The sequence below is a fragment of the Pseudonaja textilis genome, chromosome 14 (genome assembly GCF_049901715.1).
Source record: "Pseudonaja textilis isolate UNSWEBS1 chromosome 14, rPseTex1.2, whole genome shotgun sequence".
Taxonomy (NCBI): Eukaryota; Metazoa; Chordata; class Lepidosauria; order Squamata; family Elapidae; genus Pseudonaja; species Pseudonaja textilis.
In genome coordinates this window covers 385,708-400,987 of record NC_142003.1, presented here as the reverse complement: position 1 = coordinate 400,987, position 15,280 = coordinate 385,708, and the positions used below count along the sequence as shown (strand labels likewise).

At 58.9% G+C, this 15,280-nt stretch overlaps 3 protein-coding genes across 6 annotated transcripts; 2 read left to right on the top strand and 1 right to left on the bottom strand.

Annotated features, from left to right (window-relative positions):
• The first annotated feature begins 158 nt into the window (after positions 1-158).
• LOC113438874 (alpha-N-acetylgalactosaminidase-like) lies at positions 159-4,845 on the top strand. The gene is made up of 10 exons (XM_087912759.1): positions 159-260; positions 298-700; positions 808-982; positions 1,269-1,446; positions 1,897-1,991; positions 2,378-2,539; positions 2,790-2,987; positions 3,147-3,487; positions 4,015-4,145; positions 4,446-4,845. Exons 1-8 carry the CDS (start codon positions 227-229, stop codon positions 3,405-3,407), a joined length of 1,506 nt encoding a protein of 501 aa, XP_087768885.1. The 5' UTR covers positions 159-226; the 3' UTR covers positions 3,408-3,487; positions 4,015-4,145; positions 4,446-4,845.
• Positions 4,846-6,906: 2,061 nt separating this feature from the next.
• PLA2G10 (phospholipase A2 group X) lies at positions 6,907-10,131 on the top strand. Its single transcript, XM_026704469.2, has 4 exons — positions 6,907-7,193; positions 8,334-8,493; positions 9,485-9,591; positions 9,757-10,131. The coding sequence occupies exons 1-4, from the start codon at positions 7,136-7,138 to the stop codon at positions 9,903-9,905; spliced, it is 474 nt and encodes a 157-aa protein (XP_026560254.1). The 5' UTR covers positions 6,907-7,135; the 3' UTR covers positions 9,906-10,131.
• A 492-nt stretch (positions 10,132-10,623) lies between these two features.
• BFAR (bifunctional apoptosis regulator) lies at positions 10,624-15,241 on the bottom strand. 4 transcript variants are annotated; one of them, XM_087912700.1, is made up of 9 exons: positions 14,991-15,241; positions 14,332-14,464; positions 13,581-13,887; positions 12,908-13,109; positions 12,373-12,542; positions 11,983-12,127; positions 11,690-11,863; positions 11,366-11,568; positions 10,624-11,254 (listed from the first exon to the last, which is right to left on the bottom strand). In XM_087912700.1, exons 3-9 carry the CDS (start codon positions 13,826-13,828, stop codon positions 11,062-11,064), a joined length of 1,335 nt encoding a protein of 444 aa, XP_087768826.1. In that variant the 5' UTR covers positions 13,829-13,887; positions 14,332-14,464; positions 14,991-15,241; the 3' UTR covers positions 10,624-11,061. The 4 variants fall into 4 exon arrangements, with proteins under 4 accessions (XP_087768826.1, XP_087768828.1, XP_087768825.1 ...); XM_087912702.1 differs by having other exon boundaries at positions 13,040-13,109; positions 14,991-15,067; XM_087912699.1 differs by having other exon boundaries at positions 14,942-15,064.
• Between the last annotated feature and the right edge of the window lie 39 nt (positions 15,242-15,280).

The window sequence follows — 15,280 nt, the reverse complement described above, 5'->3', positions numbered from 1 at the left end:
GGTAACCGGATGTTCCTCAACTCTGCAAGGAGGGCGGCTAAACAGGAGGTGTGCCTCTCCGAAATTGCCTCCCCCTCCCTATACGTTTGCAGTCCGGACGCTAACAAGCGAGGGAGGCGTGGAACAGCTTGCGGGGTGTGTGTGTGTGTGCGTGTGTGTATGTATGTGTGTGACCCGAACACCTGCCCTGGCCACAGACTTGCCCCTCCGCTAGAGGGTTGGCGATATGCGCCTGCGCGCGCCTTTCCGCGAGGTGAACAGTAGCCCCTCCGTGGGCGGTGCTTAGTGGAGGCGAAGTTCGAAGTCGCGACGTCACAGAGGGTCTCCCTGTGACGCAATGGGCCTTCGGGGAAGCCCGCCAGCTGGGCAGGGGACTCGGCCGGGAGCCAAATTCTGATCCCGCGGGCGGGCCCGGCGCGAAAGGCGGCCGGAGGAGAGTGGCGCCTGTTCTGACGACCCCGGGGAAGACACGTGTCGCTGCCAAAGCCCCGCAGCAGAGCTGGAAAATGCCCGGCCGCCGCGCCTTTGTGGGGCTGACTCTGCCGCTGCTGCCCGTCTCGCTGGGGGTCTTGCTGGGCCTGGCCCCGCGCGCCTCCCCGCTGGACAACGGGCTGCTGAGGACGCCCCCGATGGGCTGGGAGCCCTGGGGCCGCTTCAAGTGCAACACGGACTGCGGGAAGGACCCCGAGAACTGCATCAGGTGTGGGAGGCGTCGCCCTCGGGGGCCTGGAGGGGGGTTTGCCCAGGGAAGAGATCCCCGGCCCGGCCTCCTGGAGGAGACCAAGGCCGCCTTTCCTGTGCCACCAGTGAGCACCTGATCAGGGCCATGGCCGACCGGCTGGCTGCCGACGGGTGGAAGAAGCTGGGCTACGAGTACGTCACCCTGGATGACTGCTGGGCAGCGGGCAAGCGGGACGCCCACGGGAGGCTCCAGGCAGACCCGCAGCGCTTCCCCAGCGGGATGAAAGCCCTGGCTGACTATGTGAGTGCAGGGGAGGCCTGTCCTGAAACGGCCCCCGTGGCCAAAAGCCCTCGGGCGGGTGAGAAGCCGCCTCCTGTGCTGAGGTGTAGCTTCAAGCCCCCCCTCTAGGGAGCACCAAGCGTCTGTGCGGTTTTAGGATCCATCAATGATCAAAGGAGGCTGCACATGTGTAGAAAAGCTCGGCCTCTTGAACCCAGTGCCCAGGGTGGGTCTCGCAATGCAGTGACCTGGCCCGGCTCCGGCTGCCAGCTGGGCCCCTCAGCCCCTCTTTCCTCCTCCTGCTCAGGTTCATTCCAAAGGCTTGAAATTTGGCATCTACAGCGACTTGGGCAATGCCACCTGTGCAGGTTACCCAGGCACAACCCTGGAGACGGTGGAGACGGATGCAAACACCTTTGCAGAGTGGGAGGTCGACATGCTAAAGCTGGACGGCTGCTTCTCGGACTCCTCCTTCAAGGCTATAGGTGCCCTCCCCCGTGGCAGAAGAGCACCTGGGGGAGCACACGGGGCACGGGGGGGGAGGGGTCTGGGGGTCAGCTGGGAAAGAGCAAACCAGGTCATTCTAAACGCTGCCAACGCTTCATGGCTGCAGAGTTTTCATGAGGCTGTTGCTGCTCAGTATGGCAACCGTCTGTCTCTGTGTGTGTGCGTGTGTTCACCTTCAGGGTGGCTTTGCTTCTGATGAAAGCCAGAACATGAGGCTTCGTCTTTTGAGGGAGGCCGGTTGAGTTGGGCTTCTCGACGTCCACTGGCTTCATTCATGCCAAGGGCAGGACGGTGCTGCCAGGTTGCCCCTCCCATGCAAGCGGTGGAGGCCAATGGCTTCTGGGAACCCCCAGGGTGGAGGGAGAACTATGAGGTAACTCAGGCAGCCTCTGCCTGCCCAGTTGACATCCTCGCTGGCTGTTTTTCAGGTTACCCCAAAATGAGCAGAGCGCTGAACCAGACTGGGCGGCCCATTGCCTTGTCTTGCAGTTGGCCGGCTTACGAAGGGGGCCTTCCGCCCAAGGTAATCCCAGACCCAGACTCCCGCCTTTTCGCAGCAGGGCCCCCTTACGGGCCTGGTTCCTTTCAAGGCTGCCTCTTTAGCTGCGGTTTGTTAAGGACCCCAAAGTGTGTGGCAAGGATGGCGGGTGGGGTGGGGACAGTAGGTGCCAATCCCTCTCCCAGGTTTTGGACAGGCTGTTTGAGGTCTCCTGCCCCCACCCTTCCTGAGAGCATAAAATGGCACATCTGCCTCCCGTCTGAGATCCCAGCCCATTCGTGGTGGCGGCCATTCCTCCGCGTTTCCTTTGGTCTACTGAGCCGCGCTGAAGAGAGCAGCGATTCTCATGGCTTCTCCATGGCAGGCCTACCTTTCATTTCAGAAGCCTAAATCTGCTTGTTTCAATTCAGGTGAATTACACCTTACTGGGCCAGATTTGTAACTTCTGGAGGAATTACGCCGACATCGAAGATACTTGGGACAGCCTCTTCCACATCATTGAGTGGTACGGAGACCACCAGGATATCCTGCAGCCGGCCTCGGGGCCCGGAAGGTGGAATGATCCTGACATGGTGAGACCCTCTTCCTTACCTCCTGCCCAGCCCTGAGCCCAGGGAAGAGGTCGAGCTAGGACGGCCACTCCTGGGGCACCCGGGGGAGGTGAGGGCGAAATGCAGGCCTAGAGATTCTGCTTTCAGTGCCTGACTCTGCAGCTCTGAAGCAGCTCCACTTTCTGGGTCTGCAGGATCCCCACGTGGGCTTCCTTTGCTTTCCCTTCCTGAGGGGTTGGGTCAGGCCACCTGGCATCCTGTCTCCTTCCAGCTGATCATCAGCGACTTAGGCCTGAGCCACGAGCAGTCGAAGGTGCAGGCGGCGCTGTGGGCGGTCCTGGCGGCCCCCTTCTTCATCTCCTGCAACCTGAGGAACATCTCGGAGGAGGCGAAGGACACGCTGCAGAACCCGCTCCTGATCTACATTAACCAGGACCCGAGGGGCGTTCAGGGCAGACTCCTTGCCAGGGTGTGTGTGGGAGAACCCCTTCCCCAGAGCAGGGCTGCCTTGTGCCCGGGGAAACGGCTCCGTTCTCTGGGCGCAGGAGCCATGGTGGGCTTGTGAATCTCTGAGCAAGTCGGGGTGAACAAGAAGCCTTCCTGTGCCCCTCGCTTGTCTCTCGGACAGAAGCAGAACTTTGAAGTCTGGAAGAGGCCCCTGGCCAATGGCCAGTATGCGGTCGCAATCCTGAACAACAGAACTGATGGGCCCCCACGCTCATTTGCTACCACTCCCGGCCTCCTGGGAATTTCAGGCTGCAGAGCAGGCTATAGGCTCTACGATGTGCTGGGCAAGCTGTCCATGGGCGCTTACGCCCTCAATGACACCATCATTGCCAAGGTGATGCCCACCGGGGTGCTGCTGCTCTTTCTGAACCCGCTGTGCTAATCCTGCCATTGCGCAGGGCGAGGGAGCCAGGGTCGTTTCTGGGAAGGACCAGCTGCTTCCTGCTTGCAGTGAGGCTTCAGGTAAAGTGACCAGCCCTCCCGAACTGCCCTGCTGGTGCTGCTTCTCCTAGGGGGTCTCTGAATTTTCTGAGGCAGAGCCCCCACCCAGTTCACAAAGGGCAAAGGACAGAGCACCAAAGCAGGCCCCCAGCAGGTCCGCAGGGCTGGGAATGAGGGACTGTCAGGAGGCCGGGATCTGCTGGGATGCTGGCTGCGCCCCCTTGCTTTCCCAACGGGGGTGAGTCCGGAAAACCCCCCATCATCCCTGCAACTAAATGGTTCTTATTTCAGTGGCTCCAGTAATCCTGTACTTGTTGCCTTCCAAAACCCAGGGAGGCAGAGGGGGGGTGGGGCAGCTCACCTGCTTGCTCTCCCACGTGTCTCATGCGCTGGTGCTCCCAGCATCGGCTGGGCCCAAACGAGGGGAAGCCAAGGAACCAGTGACGTTTCTGTGCTTGGGGGGGGCGGGATGTTTGCAGGTTGCTGGCACTCCTCTGGTTCGGAAAGGAGGGGATACTTCTCCGATTGGCCTGTTTTCCTTCACCCAGCCCCAAATCTCTTCCCCCCGTCCCCCCCGAAAACTTCTCTGAAAGGCCACATTCTGCTTCTGCTTGGAGACTTGGAGGGAGGCAGCCAGCAGAGCCAGCAAAGGGTCCGAAAAGCAGCTGCCCCGTGCAAGGCAAGTGATACCAGAGCAGAGGCCTGAGAGGGTGCCCTGTAAGCCCAGGCAGCGGCCAGTTTGGGCACTGGCCGAACCCCTATTGAAAGTGTTGACCACTCTGGAGATGCTCTCCAAGGCTGAGGGGCTGCTGGGGGCTCCCCTGGGCGGGCTGCCAGAGATGGAAGCCAAAAGGAAGGAGCCTCTGATCCAGTTGATCTGGGTTGCCTTAAGATCCTATCTAGATTGTACTCATCTGTTCTGAATCCTGATAGGTATTGGAAATTATTTTTCAATGTGTTCCCATGCACCCCCTTGCAGTTGCCCATCGAAACATGGCCAGTCAACAGTAGCAGCACGGAAGCTCCTTGAAAGACCCAATGCCACATGACTGATGTGAGCACCTTCTGGGAATTTGACATCATTCTGGAATCCTTTACAGCAAACTGGGTTTCCACAGGAAAGGAGGTCAACATGAGAAACCGTCTTTTGCATAGAGTATCGGAAGGGTTGGTACACGAAGTAGTCAGAGCAGCCTTTTATTGAATATCTTCTGGATAAATGGCGAAAGTTCAAATGATGTAGTTAATTATAGGTTGTCTTCTTGGTAAATCAACGGAGTTATTAATTCGGTGATTATATTTAAATGAGACACCCAAAATCATTTTGGAAGCAATGACTAATATATTAATGATAACCAAATATATAATTGCAAAATGTATCCGGTCTGAATGATTTGTTAATTGCGTTTATGCATGTGACTGTGGCAATGAAACTTGCACCAGTTTTTGTAATCGTTAAAACTGGAAGATCTGTTGCTAAGTGCATAGCTTCCTGTTCATCAGTGGCACCTGTTGCACTGGCAACTCCCCCCCCTGCTCCCCCCTTCCCCACCTTCCGGGTGGCCACCAAGATGGGCTTTTCCCCAGGCGCTGGGGGGCATCCCTGGGAGACAGAAGGAGGCACCAGGTTTGGGTTGTGTTTTACGATTTTATAGTTTGGGATTTTTATTGTGAGCTGTCCAGAGTTCTGTTTTTGAGATGGTCAGTCATGGTCAGTCTCTTTAAAATAAATTAATATCAACCCACTTTGCACAGGTACTGTTGGAGGGGATTACAGGATCACCAGATATGTCAGCGTCTCCAAGCTGAGACCCAGAGGGCACATCCCGTTTCGGCTGGGGCACACATGTGGAAAGGGGTTTTACTAGATTGCATCTGGAGTGTGAGCTGGCAGGGTGATGCATCTCTAAGCTTTTACTGTGCTGTTCAGATACTCCAGATTTTTGCAAGGTCCTTGAATCCCGAATGGCAACATCTCAGCAAGAAACAGCTATGCGGAATTTCACCTCGGGCTCAGATTAATGGGAGCGGTCCTGAGACCACGGCGTCTTTTGGGCCTCTGTATAGGAAGAGGGATAATCACACACACACACACACACACACAACCTGCAATGGACATATATTCAGCCAGAGCTGCCAGGATGGCTGTTTGCATTCATGCCGATTCCTGCAGCTGTGAGAACACAATTAATAGGGTCTGGAATGCAGCAAACGGAACCTCCTGATATACTGAGTGCTGCTGCTGCTGCTGCTGCTGCCACCTTGGTGTGGTGCCAACTGGACAAATATTGTAGAACAGATTCTGTTTACTGGCTCTACTTTAGAGCCAGTTTGCGTGCAGGCAACTTATGCAAGAGGGCATGTTTCCAGAAAGTACAGGGCAGGCCTCCTGCCCAAAACTGCAATTAGCTGGATGTTCATGGTGCCGCCTCTGGGAAATACAGAAGAATGGATTTATTGGTAGGAAGGAAAAAAACCTTGATAAAGTCTCAGGGTGCCTGTTGATGCTCCGTCTCCTGGAGGAGTCTTGGTTGTGTGCCTGGAAATGTGACTTCCATTGCAGGGGGGGGGGAGGGGGCAGAGAGGGAGGAGGACACCCTGCCCCGCTCACGACAGGGCTGCCATTAGTATTTCTTGCCTGTCTTTGCAAAGAAGCGCATCATCCACCATCAGGTTAAAGAGCAAGTCAAAAGGGCGAGGCTTTAGCTGGCTCCAAGCAGACCTCCTCCCACCCAGGGAGCAGGGGGACCTTGGGAAGAGGATCTAGAGGGAGGGGTGCCAAGGGCCGGCTGGAGGAAGGAAGGGGGATGAGCAGCCCCACCTGACTGCCCAACCGGCCCAGCGGGCTTTGGTGGTGCTGGTCAAACAGGACGAGGTGACCCAAAAGAGCAGTCTCTTCCCAGAGACACAGAAGCAGAGGCTGAGATTTACAGGACCTGCCAGCAGGAAGGCCAGTCTGTCCCACCCAATGGGCTGCGCAGGTGACTCTTGGGAGACCAGCTGCAGGGAGCGAGGAATTCATTTTGCAGCCGATGATTTGCAAACACACACAACTTTTCCTTTTACCCAGAGAAAGCAGGAAGACCTGCTTGCGCTGCTGGGAGTCTTCAGCCACAAACACCTTTGAAAGCCAGAAGGCGCTGAATGGCAAGGAGGGCTTTTGTCAGGAACAAAGTGCTCTCGGCCCTTTTTATCTGGAACTAACCCATCAAACTGGAAATGGGGGACAAACTTAGTCTAAGTTAGGTGTAAGTACACCTGTTTAGGAAGACCCGGGGCTGGGAGAAGGGCTGGCCTTTCCTCCCCCCCCCCCTTTCGCTGCTCCCTGGCTGCCCGACACGGCTCAGGCCCAACTGGAGGTCCCTGGGCTCGCTCTGTTCTTGAGCTCTTTCGTTTTCAGACGGGGGGGGGGCGGGGGGGGTGGCAGCCGTCCAAGGGAAGCAAATCCCGCCTCCCTCCGGCCATCCGCTGAGCCCCAAGAAGAGGCGCTGCGCCCCCCAGCCAGGGCAGGCGACCTGGGCCCTGAGCAGCCTCTGTGGCGCGTGCGGGGCGGGCGCGGCCGGCCGCGTGGGCGGAGAACGGGATGGAGGCCGGCGGGTGGCGGCGGCAGAAGCAGACGCTCCTGCGGCGGCGCCTGGACGGGACGGACGTCTCCCCGGATTGCAGCTGATGGCCCCGACGCTGCTGCTGCTGGCGCTGCTGCTGCTGCTGGCGCTGCTGCGGACCGGTGAGTTGGCGGCGAGGCCGCTTTCCCCAAGGGATCCCCCCGTCCCGCCCGCCCTGGGGCGGTGTGAACTCATTCGTTGGGTGAATCCAGAGTGGGGGTTCATTCGGCAACCAGGTGGAGGAGAGGATCGGTGGGCTCCCAGTCGGCCCTGACTCCCGGCCACTGCCTGGACAGTCCCGCGTGCAGCTTCCTTGGCTTGCCGTTGCCGCCTTCCTAGGGCCCAGAGGGGGGGAAAGAGCTGGACTTCTGCCGGTGTCTAGACTAGAACCGGCGTCTCCCCGCTTTTGTCTCTCCGTGGGGGAGATCTGAGTTGCCTCTCCCTGCACGGATCCTGCTGGCGGCCCCCGAAGAAGCTGGGAGCAGCAGGGAGAAGTCACCCCCCCCCCCCGCCCGCCTAATTGCGGGGAGGGACCTTTCCAGACCGGCATGAAGGGGAGCTGCCCAAATGGAGGTGCCGGAGAAAGGGACCCCGCTGCTTTGGGGGGATTGCCTTGGAAACCACCAGCCCCCGTGATGGGCGGGTGTCATTTGTGGTATTGGGGTTCCTGCGGATTCGCAAGCTTGCTGTCAGCCTTGTAGACCAGACAGCAAACACGAAAGCTGCATTGACAAATCTTTTTCCCCAGCAGCCCTGCCCCACTTGTGCCGAGGGGGCAGCTCCCCCTTTTATGCCCTTTTACCTGATGCCCCAACGCCAAGAGGGAGAGGGGAAGAGGCGAGAAGGCTGGGGGCAGGGGCTCCTGTTAGTGCCCAAGGGAGCTGGGGGGGGGGCTCCCACCTTCTCGCTTGAACCCTGGCAGCCCACCTTGGAAACAGCCCGGGGACAGTCTCCTAGGACACCCCCCCCTGCTGCTGCTGCTGCTGGAGGGGAGGCTTCCTGGGAGGGAGGGGCTCAGAGCGTTGGGTGGGTCCTGCTTCAGGGCACCTCCCTTAATGAGAGGCTCTCCTCATGTATGTCTTCCCCCCTCCCCCTCCAAGTGTATTGCTGGGGGGCCCTAAACAGCTTTATCGGAAGCCCCCCCACGCACAGCCAGGAGCAGAGTCAGCTGGCAGTGGCAGCAGGGGATGGGCAAGACGCCCCCCCGCCCCCGCCTCCAGAGCTGCCCTCTGATGCCGCACATTCCTTCCTCCCCATTACAGGACACCCTCTGGGCAAGGCCCCTTCCCGGCCCCGCAGAGGAATCCTCCAGCTGGCTGGGATGATCCAGTGCACCACGGGGCGAACTCCCCTGGCCTACATTCGTTACGGATGTTACTGTGGCTGGGGAGGCCGCGGTTGGCCCAAGGACCAGGTTGACTGGTAAGTGCCCCCTCCGGCCTCTTGCCCCAGGGCTGGCAAGGGCTCTGGTCGCTTCTCAGCCTTGGAACCCTGGGTCCGGAGGAACCGGGCGCTCCTTCTGGGGAGCTGAGTTCCAAAGCCAGTTTGCCAGATGCCTTTGCTTGAGGCTGTCGAGGAGCCACACAATAAGAGTGTGCCCAGCTGGAGGGATTGTGGGAAGGGCTGCCTACATCTGAAAGCGCCAACGTGGAAGGCACGCCACCCCGAGAGACTCGGAGGATGCCAAGCCACCCTCCACATCCTGCCACTGCTATAAACTAAACTCAAAATAGAAACTTCCCCAAAGGACAATACTTAGCTCCACTGTATTTTAAGCTGTTGGAAATGCACATTCTGCAGCTTCCGCTGGTTCAGCACCATGAGGCCTTTGTGTCCGTCGCGAAGGTCAGGCACAGCCAAGAGAGATCGACCCATTTTGGCCAGGAAATGTGTTTTCCTTGGTTCGTGTTTTGCCCCACATCCTGGCTGATGTGGGCCAGCTGCCCAGCTTCGTTTTTAAGGGTGTGGCCTCAGGCAAGCTGGCACCGGCAGCACCATCACCTCATGTCGACCTGAGGGTTCTGGACGGATTCTGGCCACTGCCTTCCTGGGCATCCAGGATTCGCCCATGAACCGGATGCTTCCAAATCCAGCCCAGCTGTAACTTATTCAGGGTCATTTCAGGTGACTGAATTGAAGTTGAAAGTGACAGCACTGGGGAATTGGGGAAACAGGCCCCTCCCCCAGGTTTTCTTTACAGAAGCCATTTCAGGCAAGAGGAGGTGAGATGAGGAAGGCGCAGTAATCATCCTCCAAAAGTTTTTGCCACACACAATCTGCCTACCTTAGAGATGTAAAAAGGACCCACCCACCTGAGTAAACACAGCCTCCCTTCCTGGTCAGCAGGCTGAGAGGGGCGGGGGCGGGTGAGGGGGCTCACCTTGGCTCAGTGGGACTCCTCTGGTTCTGCCAGGTGCTGCTTCAAGCATGACTGTTGCTATGGAAAAGCGGAGGAGGAGAACTGTGCCCCCAAGATGCGGGGGTACCCCTGGGAGTGCCAGGACAGCAAAGCCAAGTGTGGTGAGTTCCCCCTGAGACAAGAGGCCCCGGCAGGAGGACAGGCCGGAAGAGCCTCCCCCCATCCAGGCACCACAGCCCACCTGCTCGGAAGGCTGCCTTTCAAAGCGTCAGGGGGCAACTCCAAAAGTCGGCTTCACTGCTTGTTGATCTCTTTTCCTTTTGCAGACGACATTGGAGACAAGTGCCAAAAGATGGCTTGTGAGTGTGACCGCGACGCAGCCAAGTGCCTGGCAAAAGCCCCCTACAACGTGACGCTTTTGTTCTGGCCAGACAGCCGGTGTGCAGAGAAGGGCCCCACGTGCGCAGACGACTGAGGCCGCCTTCGCATGGCTTCCCTGCCTGTCCGCCTTTCCATCCGGGACCTCAGCTGCCACTTCCCCTCGGACGGCCCAGCCTCGTCCTGCTGCAGGGACTCGGCACCGCGAGGGTCTGCGGGCAGCTCTGGGGTCTCACTTCAAGGATGTCACCCGACTCCCTTTGCTCCAATGAGCCATGGCATGTGGGAACGAGGCTGGGCAAAGAAAGGCAGCTAGGGACCGTCAGAAAAAAGGCAACCTAGCCCTCAGCCGGAAAGTGGGAGTAGCAAGAGGGCTAAAAGAGCCCCTCCCCAGCTTTGGGGTTGTAAAGGAGATGGGAGGGAAATCTTAGGACTTCTAGGAGGGGCGCCAGCCATGCGAGTGGACTGGGGAGGAAACGCGGCCTGGGGGGCTATTTCTACTTGACTGTGAAGCTGCATTAACAGATTCTTGCAGGTCTGAAAGTCCAAATCTCTCCTCGCCTCCTTTACAATCCACGAAAGTCGGGAGGGGCCCTCCTGGCCACCCCCACATTCCATCCCTGGACAGAAAGCGGGAGCACCAGGGTGCCGTAGCGGAGAACCGGTTGCAGGAACACCCCAAAGTTCAACTCCCGTCATCACAGCCTGGCCATGGACGGGCACCAGGCAGCCATGACACCTGCCGCTATTCAGCCCCGCCTGCCTCACAATCCAGACAAGAAAGGGAACACTGGGCAAAAAAAGAACCATCACTGTTTTTAGAAAACATTATTTAATTTGTAAAAATGTTCTATGCAAATTTAAAGGTCGTCTTAATACAAATGCAGAGTCAAATTTCATGTATAGAGACATCACATTTAACATAAAGGTTCACTAGAGATTTAACACAAAGCAACACAGAGGGAATTTAGACACACAGAGAAACCACCTACTTACACACAAGGGGCCCTTTTCCAAAGAGATTGCAACAACCTCGGCTTCAGTTGGCTCAAAGCCAGATTTTGGATTATGCCAAGATTACATCTTCTCTGCTCCGAGGAAAATGTGCCTTTTGCTCCTGAAAAGAAAGTGGGGGACGCAAAGAGCCGCAAAACGAGACCGTCCGGCTACCCGGGGACGAAGCACCGGCTGAATTCAGAGGCGCACGCAGGCGGCCCTGATCCCTCGGCATCCAGATGGGGCCCTCCTCCACCTCATAGGACTTGAGTTTCCAGGCGGCGGACTTCCTTCACCACAAGGTCGATGTTAATGATTGGGTTGAAGTACAAAGCCCAGTAAAAGAGGCAATTACAGGCAAACTGGGGGATAACTGGCCAGAAAATGGCCATCAGGAACCCCTGGGTCGACATTTTCCAGAAGTGGCTCCACATCCGGTAGGGAATTCTCCTGAAAAAGGAGGAGGGGGAGAGGGAGAAGAGGGTCAATGCCTGCGCTTGGCGGCCTTCAGGTTCACCCAAACGACATCCCGGGTCCCTGCAGTGCAGGCCGGGGACTCACTTCAGCTCCCGCCTTGACCAGAGCCTCCAGAAGGAGAGCAGCTCCAGCACGGACAGCAGCATGGCGTTCACAATGATGAAGCGGGAGGTCCAGTAGTGGGTCTCCAGCCAGTCCCAAGCGAACTCGGCCAGCAGCTGATAGGGCAGGAAAGCAAACTTCACCAGGAACTCCCGCCACTGCTTCCACACGGGGTCCTTGAGGTCCTGCGGAGACAGAAGATGAGCACCAGCTGCCTGGCTGCGACCCCTGGGGAGGGCGTCGGCAGTGCCAGGGCACCAGGGCTGCCCACATCGAAGGCCAAACTGCCCGGCACTCCAGACCTACGTGCAGCTTTGCGATCCTGTCTTCAAGCTCCTGGGCCTCCGAGACGGGGCAGACGGTGTGGATGAAGGGCAGGAAGGTGTCGCTGTAATCTGACAGGTACAAGTACAGCATGGCCAGCCGAGGGGAGCTCTTCAAGGCGTAGAGCAGGAACAGCGAGCGCCCGGGCTGGACCGCCTGCAAGGCAAGGGACCTCTGTGGCGGAAGGGCTTGGCTCCGCCCCCGCCAGCCTCTCCCAGCCACCAGGGGGCTTGCTAGGGAAGAGCCCCGCCTGAGCCCCCGCAGCACCCACTCACTTTGTACTCCCAGAGGTTTTGGGGCGGCTTCACCCCCAGCAGCTTCACCCGCTCGAGTTCCACAGTGATGGCCTTTCGGTGGCTGCCGTTCTCCACCTGGTAAGGCGCCTGCCGGAGGTCTTCGTCGGTCAGCGTCAGAAGCAGCCTGCAAGACGAACCAGTCAGGCTGGGGCAGCCGCTTTCGGCGCCAGCACTGCCAAGCCCCCACGTCTCCCATCAGGAAGCTGCCTTAAGAAGCCCCCGAGCAAAGCGAAGCTGCCTGGCCGGGCAGCAGCCAGGCGCCTCCGACTCCCACGCAGGCCACAAGCCTTGCTCCCCGTTGGCACATCCCCTGGGAATGACAGGGCAGGTTTTGTGCTCGAATCCTCCCGCCCTCTCACGCTGGCTCACCTTCCATTCACCCTCTCCTGCAGGAACCTCTCCCTGTAGAGGGACGTCCAAGGCCCCAGCTGCCCAAGCCAGTGGGCCACCTCCTCGGCGGTCCATTTGGCCACAGGCTTGCGGACCAGCAGGCCGTCCTCTGACTCCCGGCTGCTCCAATGATAGCCCAGCAAAACCACCTAAGAGACCAACCGAGAGCACGGGAGGCTGGGCTGGGGGTGCTTAAAGCGACCACAATAAGCATCATGTTCAAAGGCTGGTCACCTGTGCCTGGGGAATAAGCCACGTGTGGCCAGTTCTCTGGGACAAGGTCACCTGAGAGGCCAGCCAGCCGCAGTCCCCTCCGCGAGTGCCAAAGAGAAAGTGGCAGGCAGCCAAGCCCCCGCTCCCGCCATTTCCAAGCAGGTGGTAAGAAAGCCCCACCAGAAGCTCAGCCTCCCTGGTGGAACCTGCCCAGCGCCACTGCTCAAACGGGGCCCTGTAAAGCCAACCCCCCCCCCCAGGTGTGTCAGTGCTTGTGAAAAACGTCCTCGGGGAGCCGTACCGCCACACAGGTCAATGCAGTCAGGACACCGGAGAAAAAGCCACCTCCAGGTGGGTTCACCCTCCCGGCACTGGGGGCTGCCGTGGGCTGGTTGCTCCCATACTTCTGAAAAGCAGCCAGGCTTTGTGTCACCTCGTGGTTTTGCAGAATGTTGTCTTTGCGCTGCTCGATGGCGGCTGGGAACAGCGTCTCCACGGCATTCCTGGGAGGGGAGAAAGGGCTTGAGCCGACTGGTGGCCGTGCGGCCCCTCCAGGTGAGCCAGCTCGTCCATTTCCGGAACAGCCTCTTCTCTATTGCAGCGAGAAGCACGTCAGGCCTGCCCAAACCCTCCGGCAGGAATCCCTTGCTGGTCCTGCCAGCCATCCTTGCAGAGGGTTGGGGAAGGAAGACCCGTCTGCCCTGGGAGGGAGCAATGCGACGTCAGGCCGGCTCCTTGCCAAGGCCGCACCCGGCTAAGAGGAGCAGAGGCAACTAGGCCAAAGGACGGCGTTCAGTCCCTCCCTCCTGACGTGCCCAAAGGTGCAGCTGGGGAGGCCCTGAGGCTCCTGGCCAGAGCAGAGACGCAAGCCCCACCTTCAAGCCTCGGGCCTGCCGGCCTCTGGATGCCTTGGGACCACCGCTTGGGTCTAGGCCGGCAACTGGGAAGGGTGAAGCCGGCAGGGCAACGGTCACCTGAGGAGGATGTTGACCTTTGGGAACCCTTCCCACTTCTCCCGGCACTCTGGACATTCGTTTCTCTTGGAAGACATCCACCACAATGCCAGGCAGTGCCGACAGAAGCTGTGCCCGCAGTTCAAGGTGGTGGGGTTGATGAGGATGTCGTAGCAGCAGTGGCAAGAGAACTCGCTGACCGAGATCCGCCGGCTGATCCCTGGAGCGTCCAGCCTCTCTGCTGGCCACGGAAGACTCGCCTCCTCCATGTCCTTTCCCCGTGGCTGCCAGAGACGGACGGCCTCACATTCTCCAGCCCTGAGGGCAACTGGAAGAGGGCAAAAGAGGCCCCTTAGTTTCCACAGGGGAATCTCCGGGAGAAAATCTTAGCAGCTCCTGAAATGCCTTCTAGATATAAACCCTTCATAAGGACCATTATTTGTGCCAATTGAGATTCATTTTACATGCTGACTATTACCAGTTTCGCCTTCCATCTGGGTAGAAATGGCCAACTATTAATTAATGCAACTTAAGCCTTATAGCACATGAACAATGTCCCCGTAGTACTGTGTCGTATACACATCTGGATTTTTAAATGGGTCCAAAAGGTGGTTTGATTTGAAATAAAACAATAGGATAAAAAGTGAGGACATTGCTAACACCCCGAGCATGTAAAGGAAAGGTGGGGTTGCTCTGTAATAAATCCCCAGTTCTGAAAATGAATAAACACGTGGCAATTTTCTTAGGGAAGTGCAAACTTCCTGTGCCTTACCTGTGGTCAAGAACACACCTGGCACCTTTGTTCCTACTTCCGCGTAAATCGGCCTCTGAAAGGAGCTCCTCTCGCTCGGCAGTCAGCTATTTGTCCTCAGCCGCCGTTGAGAGCAGCCAAACGGACCTTTCTCCTAGAAAGCGGAATGAAAGCGGAGCTCCAGACCGCGTGTGCCTTTCGGAGCGCCGCTCTCCCCTCCCAGGCCCGCCTGGAACGGGAGGGAATATTCGGGTGGCCGCTTCGGCAGCCTTTGAGGAGGGAAGGCACAAAGGGCTGCCCTGGTCTGTCCTCGAGGCGGAGCGAAAGCTCCGTTTTGTTCATGCTGGAGCATTGTAACCCTTCAAACCCGGAGGGCAACCGCCTCGCTATTCACCGAAGGAGTCACGGGCCCGTCGAGCCTCCCGCTTCAGAGGCAGTCTACCTCTCCCCACACCTGCAGCCCCTTCCTCCCGGCCACTCAGACCGCCCCGCCCGGTCAGCCTCGGGGCAGCAGATCCTCCACCTGGCAGGGCGGGGGAGCCCCTCCGCAAGACCTCTGGGAGGCGCCCCGGGATGCGCGGGGGGGGCGGGCGGGCGCCGGAGGGAGCCTCCGGAGGCGGGGGCAGTCTACCTGGGGATGCGAGCCGGGGTGGGGGAGGGGCGCAGCGCCGCTCACTCACCGTGGGGGGAGGCGCGCGGAGCCCCTCTGACAGCCACTTCCGGCCGCGCATGCGTGCCATCCGCGCCGTCTCACGCCTGGACCGGGAATGCGCCTGCGCGAGAGGGGGCGCACTGCCGAACGCCGACCCGCCACAGCGCCCCCTGCCACTCATTCCTGAGCAGCGGTGCAGGGGGGCGGGGCGGGAGGAAGAGCTGCCAACAGCCCTGCGAGGTAGTCCGGGCTCCGAAGGGCCGCGGCTGACCCCGGCCCGGCTGCAAGGAAAGGAGTTTTTCCGCCGCTTTCCCGGGC

Excerpts from the sequence above, each read along its gene's own strand:
- LOC113438874 (XM_087912759.1), top strand. The coding sequence starts at position 227 with ATGCGCCTGCGCGCGCCTTTCCGCGAGGTGAACA. Across the intron at positions 1,447-1,896 it reads CTCCTCCTTCAAGGCTATAG|GTTACCCCAAAATGAGCAGA; the intron begins GTGCCCTCCCCC and ends GCTGTTTTTCAG. Across the intron at positions 1,992-2,377 it reads AAGGGGGCCTTCCGCCCAAG|GTGAATTACACCTTACTGGG; the intron begins GTAATCCCAGAC and ends GTTTCAATTCAG.
- PLA2G10 (XM_026704469.2), top strand. The coding sequence starts at position 7,136 with ATGGCCCCGACGCTGCTGCTGCTGGCGCTGCTGCTGCTGCTGGCGCTG. Across the intron at positions 8,494-9,484 it reads CCCAAGGACCAGGTTGACTG|GTGCTGCTTCAAGCATGACT; the intron begins GTAAGTGCCCCC and ends TGGTTCTGCCAG. Across the intron at positions 9,592-9,756 it reads GGACAGCAAAGCCAAGTGTG|ACGACATTGGAGACAAGTGC; the intron begins GTGAGTTCCCCC and ends TTCCTTTTGCAG.
- BFAR (XM_087912700.1), bottom strand. The coding sequence starts at position 13,828 with ATGGAGGAGGCGAGTCTTCCGTGGCCAGCAGAGAGGCTGGACGCTCCA. Across the intron at positions 13,110-13,580 it reads AAGGTCAACATCCTCCTCAG|GAATGCCGTGGAGACGCTGT; the intron begins GTGACCGTTGCC and ends CTCCCCTCCCAG. Across the intron at positions 11,569-11,689 it reads ACAGGATCGCAAAGCTGCAC|GACCTCAAGGACCCCGTGTG; the intron begins GTAGGTCTGGAG and ends CTGTCTCCGCAG.